The sequence below is a fragment of the Lupinus angustifolius genome, chromosome LG14 (genome assembly GCF_001865875.1).
Source record: "Lupinus angustifolius cultivar Tanjil chromosome LG14, LupAngTanjil_v1.0, whole genome shotgun sequence".
Lineage (NCBI taxonomy): Eukaryota > Viridiplantae > Streptophyta > Magnoliopsida > Fabales > Fabaceae > Lupinus > Lupinus angustifolius.
Genome location: NC_032022.1, coordinates 8,546,706 through 8,559,134, shown reverse-complemented (window position 1 = coordinate 8,559,134; position 12,429 = coordinate 8,546,706). Strand labels below are relative to the sequence as shown.

The 12,429-nt window shown below is 35.2% G+C and overlaps 1 protein-coding gene across 1 annotated transcript; it reads right to left on the bottom strand.

The window, feature by feature from the left end:
- On the bottom strand, positions 1,573-8,380 carry LOC109326823 (ribonuclease TUDOR 1-like). Its single transcript, XM_019559675.1, has 17 exons — positions 8,273-8,380; positions 7,782-7,945; positions 7,516-7,590; positions 7,126-7,239; positions 6,861-6,965; positions 6,268-6,474; positions 5,951-6,163; positions 5,771-5,878; positions 4,928-5,098; positions 4,644-4,841; positions 4,202-4,567; positions 3,876-4,106; positions 3,611-3,799; positions 3,430-3,507; positions 3,148-3,342; positions 2,155-2,532; positions 1,573-2,040 (listed from the first exon to the last, which is right to left on the bottom strand). Exons 2-17 carry the CDS (start codon positions 7,929-7,931, stop codon positions 1,855-1,857), a joined length of 2,964 nt encoding a protein of 987 aa, XP_019415220.1. The 5' UTR covers positions 7,932-7,945; positions 8,273-8,380; the 3' UTR covers positions 1,573-1,854.

Below are 12,429 nucleotides of genomic sequence, written 5' to 3'. Positions count from 1 at the left end.
ATGGTCTTCAAGAATTAATTTTGTGGCTAAGGGCATATGTGTCATGAAATATTATAAGTGTAGATACCTTCAGGCAATTTCTAATTTGATTACGGGACTGAATTAGAATTATTGTAACTTAAGTAGTAATCGCTACAGTTACTTTTATAGGTTATGGTCCCCATTTGTAGAGCAATAGGTTTTGTTGAGTGGCTGATGAGAATAAAGGTGTGTTAAAGAGGAGTTGTCCAAAAAGGAAACAACACTAATCATAATTGCATCAGCGAAAAGGATTCTCTCCTTGGCTTTTCATTCCCCTCTAGAAAACCATCAGGCTCTATCATCTGGAAGATCTTCGTACCCTCATACCCTTGACAATTCCAAATGGCTAATCAATGTATGCTCTTATTCTTCATTATGAAATCAATTGGAGTTTCTTTGGTCTAGATCAGGGTTGTTCCATTTGGGTTTATGTATGGGCATAAACTTTTTGTTATAGGAACAAAACCCTGATCATTAGGGTTTCCGCATTCAATCAAATGAATTATTCAGAATAAATCCAACAACGACAATGTTTAAGAGGAAAAGGAAGAAGAGAGACCATGTTAGTGTCGTTCATGGTCGTACCAGAAAGCACCACAAATATTCTATCATTTACTTATTCCAACAACTACTTATGGCTTCCATTACTTAGGTTTCCTTCATAGTTGCTTAGGGTTGCATCCTTCAGCTTGGCAATATGAGATGGAGAAAGAAATTAGGTTTTTAGAACTTGGGCCTCTTGGGTCTAAATTCCTAGTGCAACCCATTGATATCCTTTCAAATTTAATGGACCAAAATAGTGTATCTATGGACATCCAACCTTAAGGATAAGATTAATTTTAAAGAGGTCGGTAATGATAGGTATGTATTATTATGTTTGTTATGTGATTCATTAGAATAGGAATATGATAGTGGATTATTTAAATTTAATAATTGATATTATATTAGTATTTCTAGAACGTTCTTATATTGTAAAATGATGACACTTGTATGGTCATCATCATTTTAGGTTTCTTTATTTTCTTTAAATAGTGCTATCATCCATAATGAGAATCAATCAATGAAATATAAATTTTATCTTCTAGTATTATTTCTTTCCTTATGAGTAAAGTAATTAATAGCTTTATTTTTTGATACTGCGGAGGAGGCCAATGAATTAGGCCTTTTTGGATGCTGGGCCATCAAGTAGGCAATGATGGAGGTATAATCTAAGAAGTTCATTCTTCTTTCTCGGCGCTCACGAATTGTATTTTGGAGGGGAATGAAAAGTATATGATGGAAGTATATAGCCTTCCATTTCTCTTCTCCTTCAAAACTCAATTCACAAACATACCTATAGGAGCATACTAGTGATGTGGTCTTCTTTGATGGTCAGGATGTACTTGTTCTAGCGCTATGACATAAATGGATCCAACAGTAGCTATTTTATGGGGTTCAACACTAGCTGAGTAAGTTTAAGCCTAGTTTCTATAACGTGAAAAATCATCCCAATCCACAAACCGAACTCTAAGGTAAAAGGAAAACACAATTTCTTAGATGACCAAAGATAAAAAAAAAAGCATGAAATTTTGAATTGATCGTAGAATCCTAGAATCTTTGATGTCCTCAAGATAACAAAGAACCCTGCCGCATGCACCTTATTTTGACATCTATAATCCCACGAACCTAACAACAAAATTTCAAAAAAAGAAAGAAAAAAAAAACTAACACAGGATTTCGCACAGCATTTTCTTGTTTTCCTCCTAACGTGAAGTAAAATGTTCATGCCTATAACTTCACTCATTCTCTCTGAAGATGTCTATAATAATTTACCTCACCGCCTATTACACTCATCTATCGGCCACCTGCCTTCCTTGCAGGAGGAACAGTGTCCTCATCATCAGACTGAATATCTCCATACTGCCATATCCCTCGTCTGCTGGTCCGTGCTTCTTCTTGGAACTTCTCCAAATTATCAAGGGCCAGCTGCCTTTGTCTTTTGTCCCACCTATTTCTTTTCTCAGTCCTAGCAACCCCATCCTGGAAATCCGTCACGGAAACAAAATGGTTAAAGAAGTTAGATTTGAACTGTATGTGCATTCATCAAACCACAAGACTTTGAAAGCATTTCAAGCAAAGAGCAGTAACGAAAACCTGTAGCAACAGAGCATTAATGCTAATCTCAGAATCGACAGCAACAAGAGTCACAGCAAGAAATGTCCCCGTTCCCTGCCCTTTCACTTTTCCTCCTGAAGTATCTCTCTCCTCAACCGTGGCTCTGAACTCTTTTCCACTGTTCAAAGTGAGATCACTCAAATATTCAGCTGCTTCGTGGCCAAAATCCTCTTCCAAGTTTGGAAGCTTTATGTACGCAAGGCTACACAATTGAGCAAGACCAGGTGCTGCAGACACAGATGGATCAAGAGGTCTTAACTGGCTGTAAGCTACTTCTTCTTGATTACCATAATCCATGTAGAATACTTCAAATTTGTCTTTTGGTGATTCAACTGGTCCTCGAGGTGTGTTGACAATCTACAAAATACAGCTATGAATTATCAGTATAAGAAACAAAGAGATGTGGTACCACATGGTAGCTCACAAGGAAAAAGAAAAATTAGAGTATAAGAAACAAAGAGATGTGGTACCATGTTGTAACTCACAAGGAGAAAGAGAAATTAAAGTAATACAACAATCAAGCCTTAATCCAACTAAGTAAGGTCGACTTTGGTGAGACAAGTAATCAACTAAATATTAAGCATTCCATCAACTTCGATTGTAATTGTAGGAAATTGCAAAAACTGGCTTATTGATAACACATGCATAAAGTGATGGACTACATAATTTCAGGCCTCGTTATATTCTGGAGACAGGAACATAGAAGATTGTATAAAAAATTATCTACTTTTAACTAGACAAAACCACTCCACACAAATATTGAGGCTTAAGTAAGGTTACTTTAGTTATGGAAAAGAATCAACAAGAGAGTATAAAATATAGACCATACTTATGGAATATCAACCTAAAACCTCATCAAGAAAACTAGATAACATATCAATAAATACTGGGTGGACTGGGGTGGGTGTGTGTGGTTGGGGATGGGGAGACTGCAGGATTTAGAAAAGACGCAAAAAATCATGTTGAACTTACCATTGCACGGTACCAAGAGTTATCAGCGAGAAAATGACAAAGGACTATGTCACCCTTCTTAGGACTAAAAGCACCAAGCACGGGAGCTTCTTTAAGGTTCAAAGAAGCAAGCTGGTTCTGAATGGATGCTATCTTTTGATCCCCAACAGTCTGAACATAGAATTTACCACCACCCAAGACTTCTGTGACAATTACCTATGAATGAAAAACAAAGAGGAAAGTCATTCACCATTTTCAAACACGAAACAAGGGTTATTAATGAGACAGTGGTATCCTAAGAACCTGGAGCACTTCTTCTTGTTTATTCTGAACAGCTACACCATTGGATTCGCCCACCCCTTCAACGAAGTTTTCCCAGATCTGCAAACAAATCACAATGGATTAATTATCAGGGAAAGAACAATAGTAATGACAGGGAAAGAACAGTTATAATGTCAAACAAAGCTGGGGATCCTGTTCTTACTTTCAGTTTTTGCTTCTTTGCAGATTCTTCAGCTTGCTGCAGAAGGTGAATATCCGGAATTCTATCATTGCCAAAGGAGGTTTGAAGTTTAGCCAGACCAGCTTCCAGTAGTGTAATTGCAACATTGGTCCTAGACTCCCATAACGACCCCAAGAATGTTCCAGTTCTATCTACCGTTTCAACCTCAATCTGCGAGCATAAAATATATTAAATAAAACAAATGCAGCATACAGGAAACTTAAGTTCATAGAGGGAACAGAATTACCTCAACATCTCTCTGCATTATCTTTCGCCTCATCAATGCAATTGCTTGTTCAGAATATGGCTCACCACGACCAGGACATCTGACACCAGAGAATGAGAAAGCAATGCTGCAAGTTTCTTTTGGAATTAACAATTTGAAACGATGGCCGCTGAGGACATATTCCACGACAGCGGAAGTTTTTCTACTTCGTTGTAGGAACGGCAAGAAGTCTTTGGCTTTCTTGGCTGATGCCTAATAAGAATAAAGAGGAAACAGTTGCACATTTGAGTTATATTTTATAAGCTTCAAAGTAAAACAATATTTACTATAATTTTACATTTTCTCACCGTGGTCAAGTCAGTTATATGACTTGCTGGAGAATCCTTTCCAGAATGAATCAGTTTCCTTCCAGAAATGGCACGCGATTCGGCAGCAAGAAGAGCATCATAATAGTTTGATCTCTCTTCGAAGTCACGATGTCTGATGACAGTTCCGAAGCCACGGGAAACTACAAGCTCGCCTACATTCACCCCAGTCTGCTGAGTGCCAGCAGGTGGAACAGATGAAGGGGCAACATCACCGTCAACCTTCACAGTGGACGGCAAGAAGACTGATCCAAAATCCATTACTTTGGAATCAGCATTAGCTCCAGATGGAACAGCAGATCCATCTGTGGGAACAACCTTTCTAGAATACTCCATTTGAACATTCACCTGCGAACAGGAGTAGTCAGATAAAACTGAATCCACCAATGATATCTTAATAGGGTATCATAAGGTATTTTCCTACTTGATGACCAATGAGGCGAGTTCTCAAGAACTCCTTTGCTTCACGGGCATAAGGAGCTGGTTTCTCATCTCGTCGAGGATTGCCTATTTTTGGACACCTAATACTTGAAAGGTTAACTCGCCTTTCAGCTAGAGGGCTACCAAATTGAATGGAATCATCAGCAACAATGATGCAGTCTCCACTGACAACCTCAACCACCTGGAAAAATCAAGTTAAGATATTATATGCTTAAATGACTGAAGACTGAATATTTACTTTAAACAAATGACTGAGAAATGTTTTACCTTGCCAGTAAAGTTTTGGTCATGAATTGCCTTAGAATTTGAAAGTGGTGGTACATAGTTAGTCCAAACCCTTAGCCTTGTTTTCTTTGCCTGGAGCTCTGTAGTCTTCAGCCTTCGCTTTGCCTCTTCTTCCATCATATTTGCACTCCATTCAACATATCTAGCTAAACCCTGTTTGATTGAAACATCAAAGGGAGAAAGGTATACTTTGACTGTTATTTTATCAAGGCTAGATGCATAAAAACATTCATAACCTCCCTCTAGAAAACTGTGCAGAAAATCATTCTGGCAAAATTTAAATACTAAATCCACATGGAGAGAAGTCATGGAAATCAGACTCCAACTAAATTGCACATAATTAAGATTGCCTATAAGGACTATTGCATTAAAAGTAAGATAAACAAGAACAAAAGACTAGAAGAAGATGGCAATTGATAAAACATAAAACATCGTCACATTGATACTTCAGGAAAATAGTGACAAATATTTGAAGACAACATTCCACCAAAGCAAATAAAGGCATTGATGATATATGTGCAGACTTCTTAGTTCGTACTTCTTAGTATGGACTATGAACCCAAAGCCAACAAGGATGGCAAACACAATGTTATCTTTTCAACTTCGTATAGTTGGTTGGTAGTTAGTAAAAGACTTTGTTGGAGCTTCAATACATATTGCAGCATACTCATCATATTTACTTCAATTCTTGACATTCAATCTCACATATACCAATGAAGGCATTCTAAAGTATAAAATCATTGCAGTGAACATTTAAGATCCAACAAGAACAGGTTTTAGACAAAACAAATCATACTAATATCACTATGCAAATTAAGCACATACATTTTCCAGTAGCTCCAATGCCAGGTCTTTTGCCGATTCACCGTCAGGATAATACACAGATCCAATCAAATTGCTGAACTTATCAACACCTTCAAGAACGATACGAACCTACATATCCATGTGATATTTAGACAATCTGTTGAAATACAAAAGACAATGTAACTTATAGAAGTTTCTTACATCTCGATTCAAGACGCGCATCTCAGTAAAAAATTTAGCGTCGGGTGCAAAAGGATCAGGAGAAGTAGTTTCAGAAGTTGCTGAAGCTGCAAGTTTTTGGGCAGATGTAAGCGGAGCTTGAGGTTCCCGATGAGCATCTCCATTAGTTTTATCAGTTGTCACTTCTGATTCAACAACACTTTCAGACACAACTCTCCTTCCCATTGATGGGGCCTGGTGTAAAGGAAAAAACAATTAGTGGCATACTGGCATGGATAAAAAAATGGTAGCTATAAAAATAAAAACTTGGACTCATGAAGAGAATTTATGAAACATACCTGAATTCCAGCAACAAAAACTTGGACAAACTGAAACTCTGGAAGTAAATAGACCCGGATGGTACTGCCATCACGAACCTGCTCAACAATTGCTTCCATTGGCGCACCCTTGTTTGAAGCTAATAAACCCATAGCATCGAAGTTACTAGAATCACCAATGGCAGAAGGTGGTAGGTTTCTGATGGATGCCTCACCAGCACCAGGATCCTGCAATCACCATAGAATCATATTATATAGAGCACCCATGGGAGACTTCTACAGATTACACAAAAAAGTCACCACACCCATTTTATGTCCCATTCTAGCATCATTCTGTCTGGTCAATGTAAATGGCATTTGAAGATAATCATAAAAGATATTGCATACAAAGCATAAGTTCATTCCACAATTAAACCTTAATTTCAAAGAATGAACAGGCAAATAGTCATTTCCATAAATACATAAGTGAAGCACGAGAGCAACACATAATTAGGTCAACTTCGAAATATAAGACTAAAGGAACATCAAATTTTTAATGCTGCAGCAACAAGCACACGTTAATTACAGATTTTGTGAAAATTCCTTTCAAGCTAAAGAGGAAAACTCATACACACCTTGTTCCAGCGACCAAGACCGTCTTGTTTAGATTGTTCTTCCAAACGTAACAACTCTGCCAGGTAAGGACTCGCTTCTCCTTTCTGCTGACCTTGTTCCCTGACCTGCATGAATAATATCACAATATATGCAATTCAGCAACACTGAAACAATAAAAACATATAGCAAACATCACAAAAATTGATATTCCATGATGACGAACATAATTAAAACACAATGCACACATCTACATAAAATAAAGCAAACAGTATTCAACTATTCAACCTTTGCCCATCCTTGAGAGACCACCAGCGATGCAACATTCTTGTCACCGACAAAAACAGTTCCAAAATCTCGACTTATGGATGCCACATTGTAATCAACCTTGAAAGTCACTTCCTGTTACAAGTTACAACAAAATTATATCACGCCAAAGACGAATACAACATGCTTCGCCATAGTATGGGAAAAAACATATTTTTGATGAGCCCCTCGTTTAAGCTTATTAAAGTGAATTTTTAGAAGCTTAAAATAAAGCTTCTGAATTCCATTTTTTAAAGCCCGGACAAAAAAATTAATTTTTTAAATCAAAATGATAAGCTTTCTCATGAAAAAAGTTTAAACAAATGGATCCTCATTAAGACAAAAAAAACCATCAACTCTATTTTTTCGCACCTTCCCTATACAGAGCTTCCTTAGAAACTCTCTACTTTCCCATGCATATGGCTCGTCCACACCACCTCGTCGTGCCTACCAAATTTGCAAGAAAAATAAAACCACCAATGCAATTAAAACAGAGAAATTATCATCAATCAATAAATTAAGAATAAATAACTAACTAAATAATAAACAAAACAAAATTTTAGAAATTTCCTTCAACTCTTCAAGGTATATTCCATGCTCCAAAATCAAATTAAAAAGGTCAAAACATGGAAAATTACCAGTCTAGGTGCAATAAGAGATGATAAAGTGATGCTCTTTTCAGGCAGTGGACCAGGCTTTGAGCTAGCAATAGCCACAATTACCAAACAATCCCCGGATGGAACAGCTTTCACTCTTCCCCTGTACCATCCCGTTGCCCCTGATGTCATTTTCAACCTACGATCTGCAACAAAAACAACAACAACAACTTTTAAATGAATCCAAATACAGATTAAAAATATGAAGGTTTCTGGAACCATTAACGTCACTTCTTATATACGTTTATAGATTAGTTAACATGAAGCAATAAATAATTAACAAATCTCAGATCCAGAAAGTGAAAAACACTATAGATAACCACATGCATGAAGCTTTTTTTATATCAGAATTATACGGATCCGATTACCAAATAACAAATGAAATTCAATTGAACAATGTTATAAACAATGCAACAACAACAATATAAGTAGCAATATTAACATATCATTATATCATTATTATATACATATACCTTGAAATTGTTCTTTCTAGCTTAGGATCTATGAAATTCGAAACCGAATTGAGAAAGAAAGAAGAAAGAGAGAAAAATGAGAGACTTGCGTTTTTTAGAAACAGAAGCTTTTTATATAACACAAAAAGGACACACTGTTGGGTTCTGAAATAATGCCCTTGATTTCATGAATAATTACATCAATGCCATGTTCAAATCATGATGAAAGGAACGTCACGAATCCTTGTTTTTTATCCTAACATATATCCAACGTTGGATTTTGAGTAATGACGAAGAAATTAGGCAATAGTAATCATAGCCTTCTTATATTTAGATTCCCTATTTGGCTATTTCTAATTTATTCTTTATTCATTAAATATATTTATATATATTCTTTTATTCCCACGTTTATAATGAATTAATGATAGTGCAAGTTAAGTAGAGGATATTATAAACATAAACATGTATTACACGGGTCTTGTTTTTCTAATGATGTTTAAAAAATGTTTATTTTAATTGATTGGATTATCACATGATTGTAGTTTTGTGAGATATTAATTATCAAATTAGTACAAAATAGCTTTAAAAACTAATAAAGGTAATAATAATAATAATAATCTGGAATTAGTAACATAAATTAGTTATTAGTCGTTGTATAAATGATTTTTATTTTGGAAACCGTGAAAATAATTTTTTTACTAACGGTTACCCCTCTTATGTGCCTTACCTTCAACTTGAGCCACCTTCAGCTAAAAAGTACTTGATGGATCATTCATTTTGGAACAAGCTAACATATCTTTCTTGCATTGTTAAAAGGTAACGGTATTAAACAAACAAAAAAAGTATTGATGGATCATTAAACATATTAATGTTTGCCTTTATTTTGTCCGGCAATTTTACATACTAAAACCGAATAAAAAAGAAGAATATAATATAAATGGTAAAATAGTAATTTTGGTTTTTTTATAAAATCATTATATATTTATGGATATTACATTATTTTTTACGATTTTATAAAGTTATTAATATTTTTTTGTATAAGAAGAATGTCTTGTAATTTTTGTGATTTTATAAATCAAAAAATTATTTTTAGTATGTTACATTAATTTTTATGATTTCATAAAATCATCAATGATTCTTTTGTACAAAAGAGGTATTTCAATAATTTTTATGGTTCTATAAATTAAGCATTTTTAACTAATCACGGGTGTTATAAATATTCTTTACGACTTTGTAAAATTGATAAAATAATTTTATTACAAAAAATATGTGTGTTCGAGCCATAGAGGCTCTCTCTTAGGGGAATAAAATATTGTATGAGGTATTTAAATTTAATAGATGACACCTTCAATAAATTAATGAGTCTGAGGACTGCATGTTAAAGCTGAGGTATTACATCTATTATCATATCTTTCCATTTTCTCGAACTCCAATTACAAGAATGCATTATGTGCATACTAATTGAAGCTATCCCATTAGGTATTTTAGTGTTCTCATTTATATTTCAACAAATATCGCCTAAGTTAGTCATCTCAGCCTCGATATATATTTACTATGTCATCTCCTCACAATGTGCTCAAGACGTAATTTAGTCTACCAAGATTAATGGGCAAAGCCCAAAATATTACTACACTTTCAAGTGAATGATTAGTCATAAGCTCTCAACAAATCGTGTCTTTCCAAAAATATCACTTAATTATGGGATTACATAAAAAAATTGAGGTTGGGATTTGGTAATTTAAGTTTGTGATTTATGAGATTCGAGATCTAGGATTTTGAAGATGAAAATGTAGTGGTTTGACGAGGTGAACTCATTATAATCATTATATGATGTAGAGAGTCATTAAAAACGATGAGTAGGATGTTAGCGTCGAACTTAATTGTCCACATGAGATTCTCGTCACCAAACTCTAACGCCTAGTAGCGTTAAGGACAAACGTGATTGGTGTTCTTCAAATTGAGGGGTAAATGTGAAGTTGATAAGTAAGGTATCCACGTGAAGCTCCTTATTAAATCAAGAGTGGACATTGATAGTATAGTCCAACATAATGTATTTATAGCATACAACATGACAAACTTGGATAGATTTATGATTATAAAAACCAACTAAAACAATATTCTGTGATTGTACAAAGGCTTGGAACAAGCCAAATCGAGCCGAAACTAGACCTAATTCGATTCAGTTTGATAAGAAATGACTCAACTTGAAATTTGAATCAAGTTTGATATGTTCTATTTTTCAGCTCGAACGAACTCGACTTGATTTGAATTCGTGAAATGTTTTACTCGAATTGTCATATGAAATTGGTTTAGTTCCTCAGGAGTTTGCGAATAGTTTAGTTCAACTCATTAGTACGATTGGTTCAGTTCATCATCTCAGAAAGTGATTATTTATTTAACATGTGCAAATTTAAAGGTTGTGTATATAGTTGAGCCATGTCATGAAACTTATGAACATAACGAGTTGAACTATATTTATTTCAAGTTCAGATCGTTCATTTAACGAGTTCAATTTTTAGCTCAATTTCACCTTGTTTGAGATTAGCATTGCCCATATTCCATGCCCAAGCATATCTGAAGCTCCATCAAGCACTAGTGTCCACCTGTCTTATTTTGTTTTGGTATCTAGAGACATTGTCATGATTCCTTCATCGAGAAAATCCTCATGCATTAATTCCTCTTTGATTACTATTTGGCTAGCCAAATAATCAATAAGAATACTTCCTTTTATAGCCTCGTGGGTGACATATACAATATGATACTCAGATAGCAATACTTGTCACCTGCCATTTATTCCTATCAGAATAGGCTTCTCAAAGATATACTTGATTGGATCCATTTTAGATACCAACTAGGTAGTATGGCTCAACATATATTGCCTAAGACGACGTGTTGCCCAAGTTAAAGCACAACAGGTACGCTCGTGTAATGAATATCTCTTCTCACAATCAGTAAATTTCTTACTCAGGTAATAGATGTTTTGCTCCTTCTTCCCTCACTTATCATGTTGCCTAAGACGCAACCATAGATTCATCTAACATTGTTAAATACATGACTATGGCTTGGTCTCACACTAGAGGCATCAATATTGGAGGTTTTGTCCAGTATTGTTTGATCTTATCGAATGTTGATTGACAATCCTCATTCCATCTCACGCTCTAGTTTTTCATTAGCAATTTGGAGATGGGCTCATAAGTTGCAGTCAATAGAGAAATAAACCGAGATATATAGTTCAGTCTGCCTAAAAATCCTCTGACTTCCTTCTCATTTCAGGGAACCGATATTTTTGCAATGGATTTGATCTTTTTATGATATACTTCTATGCCCTTTTGACTAACAATGGAACTCATGACTTTATCAAATTTTACTTCGAAATTGCATTTAGTTGGGTTCAACTAGAGTTGGTACTTTTGCAACCTTTCAAAAAGTTTCCTCAGATTTTCAACATGCTCCTCTTCTATTTTGGACATGTTGTCAACATAGATCTCAACCTCTTTACGCATCATATCTTGGAAAATAGCTACCACAAACCTTTGGTAGGTGGTCATGACATTCTTTATCCTGAATGACATCACTTGATAACGAACTGTCCCCCATGAGATGATGAAGGTTGTTTTGTCTATATTTTCCAGAGCCATTTTAATCTGATGATATCCTGATTATCCATCCATGAATGGAAACAAAGCATGATTCGTGTGCTATCGATTAAAATGTCCACGTGGGGTACAAGAAAGTCATTTTAGGGCTAGCCTTGTTGAGATCCTTATAATCAACACATATTTGAAGTTTCCTTTTTTTCTTCCGTACTACAACTATATTGGCAACTCATTCAGGATATGTAGACACTATTACAAATCCATCTTCTTAACACTTCTGTACTTCCTCTTTAACTCTCAAAGGGATATTTGACTTCATTCTTCACAACTTTTATTTCATTGGTCTAGAATCTTGTTTTAGTGGCAGTTTGGGTTCCACTAAATTATGATCTTGACATGACATTTCTTTGTATGACCATGCAAATACATCTTTATATTCATGTAGAAGCCGGATGAGCTTTTTCCTTAGAACACTATTCATAATTGTGTCTACCATAATCTCTTTCTTATCTTCCTCTGAACACAGATTCATCAATTTGACGGGTTCCTAATGAGGTTGGATTTCTCTAACCTCTTGCTCGA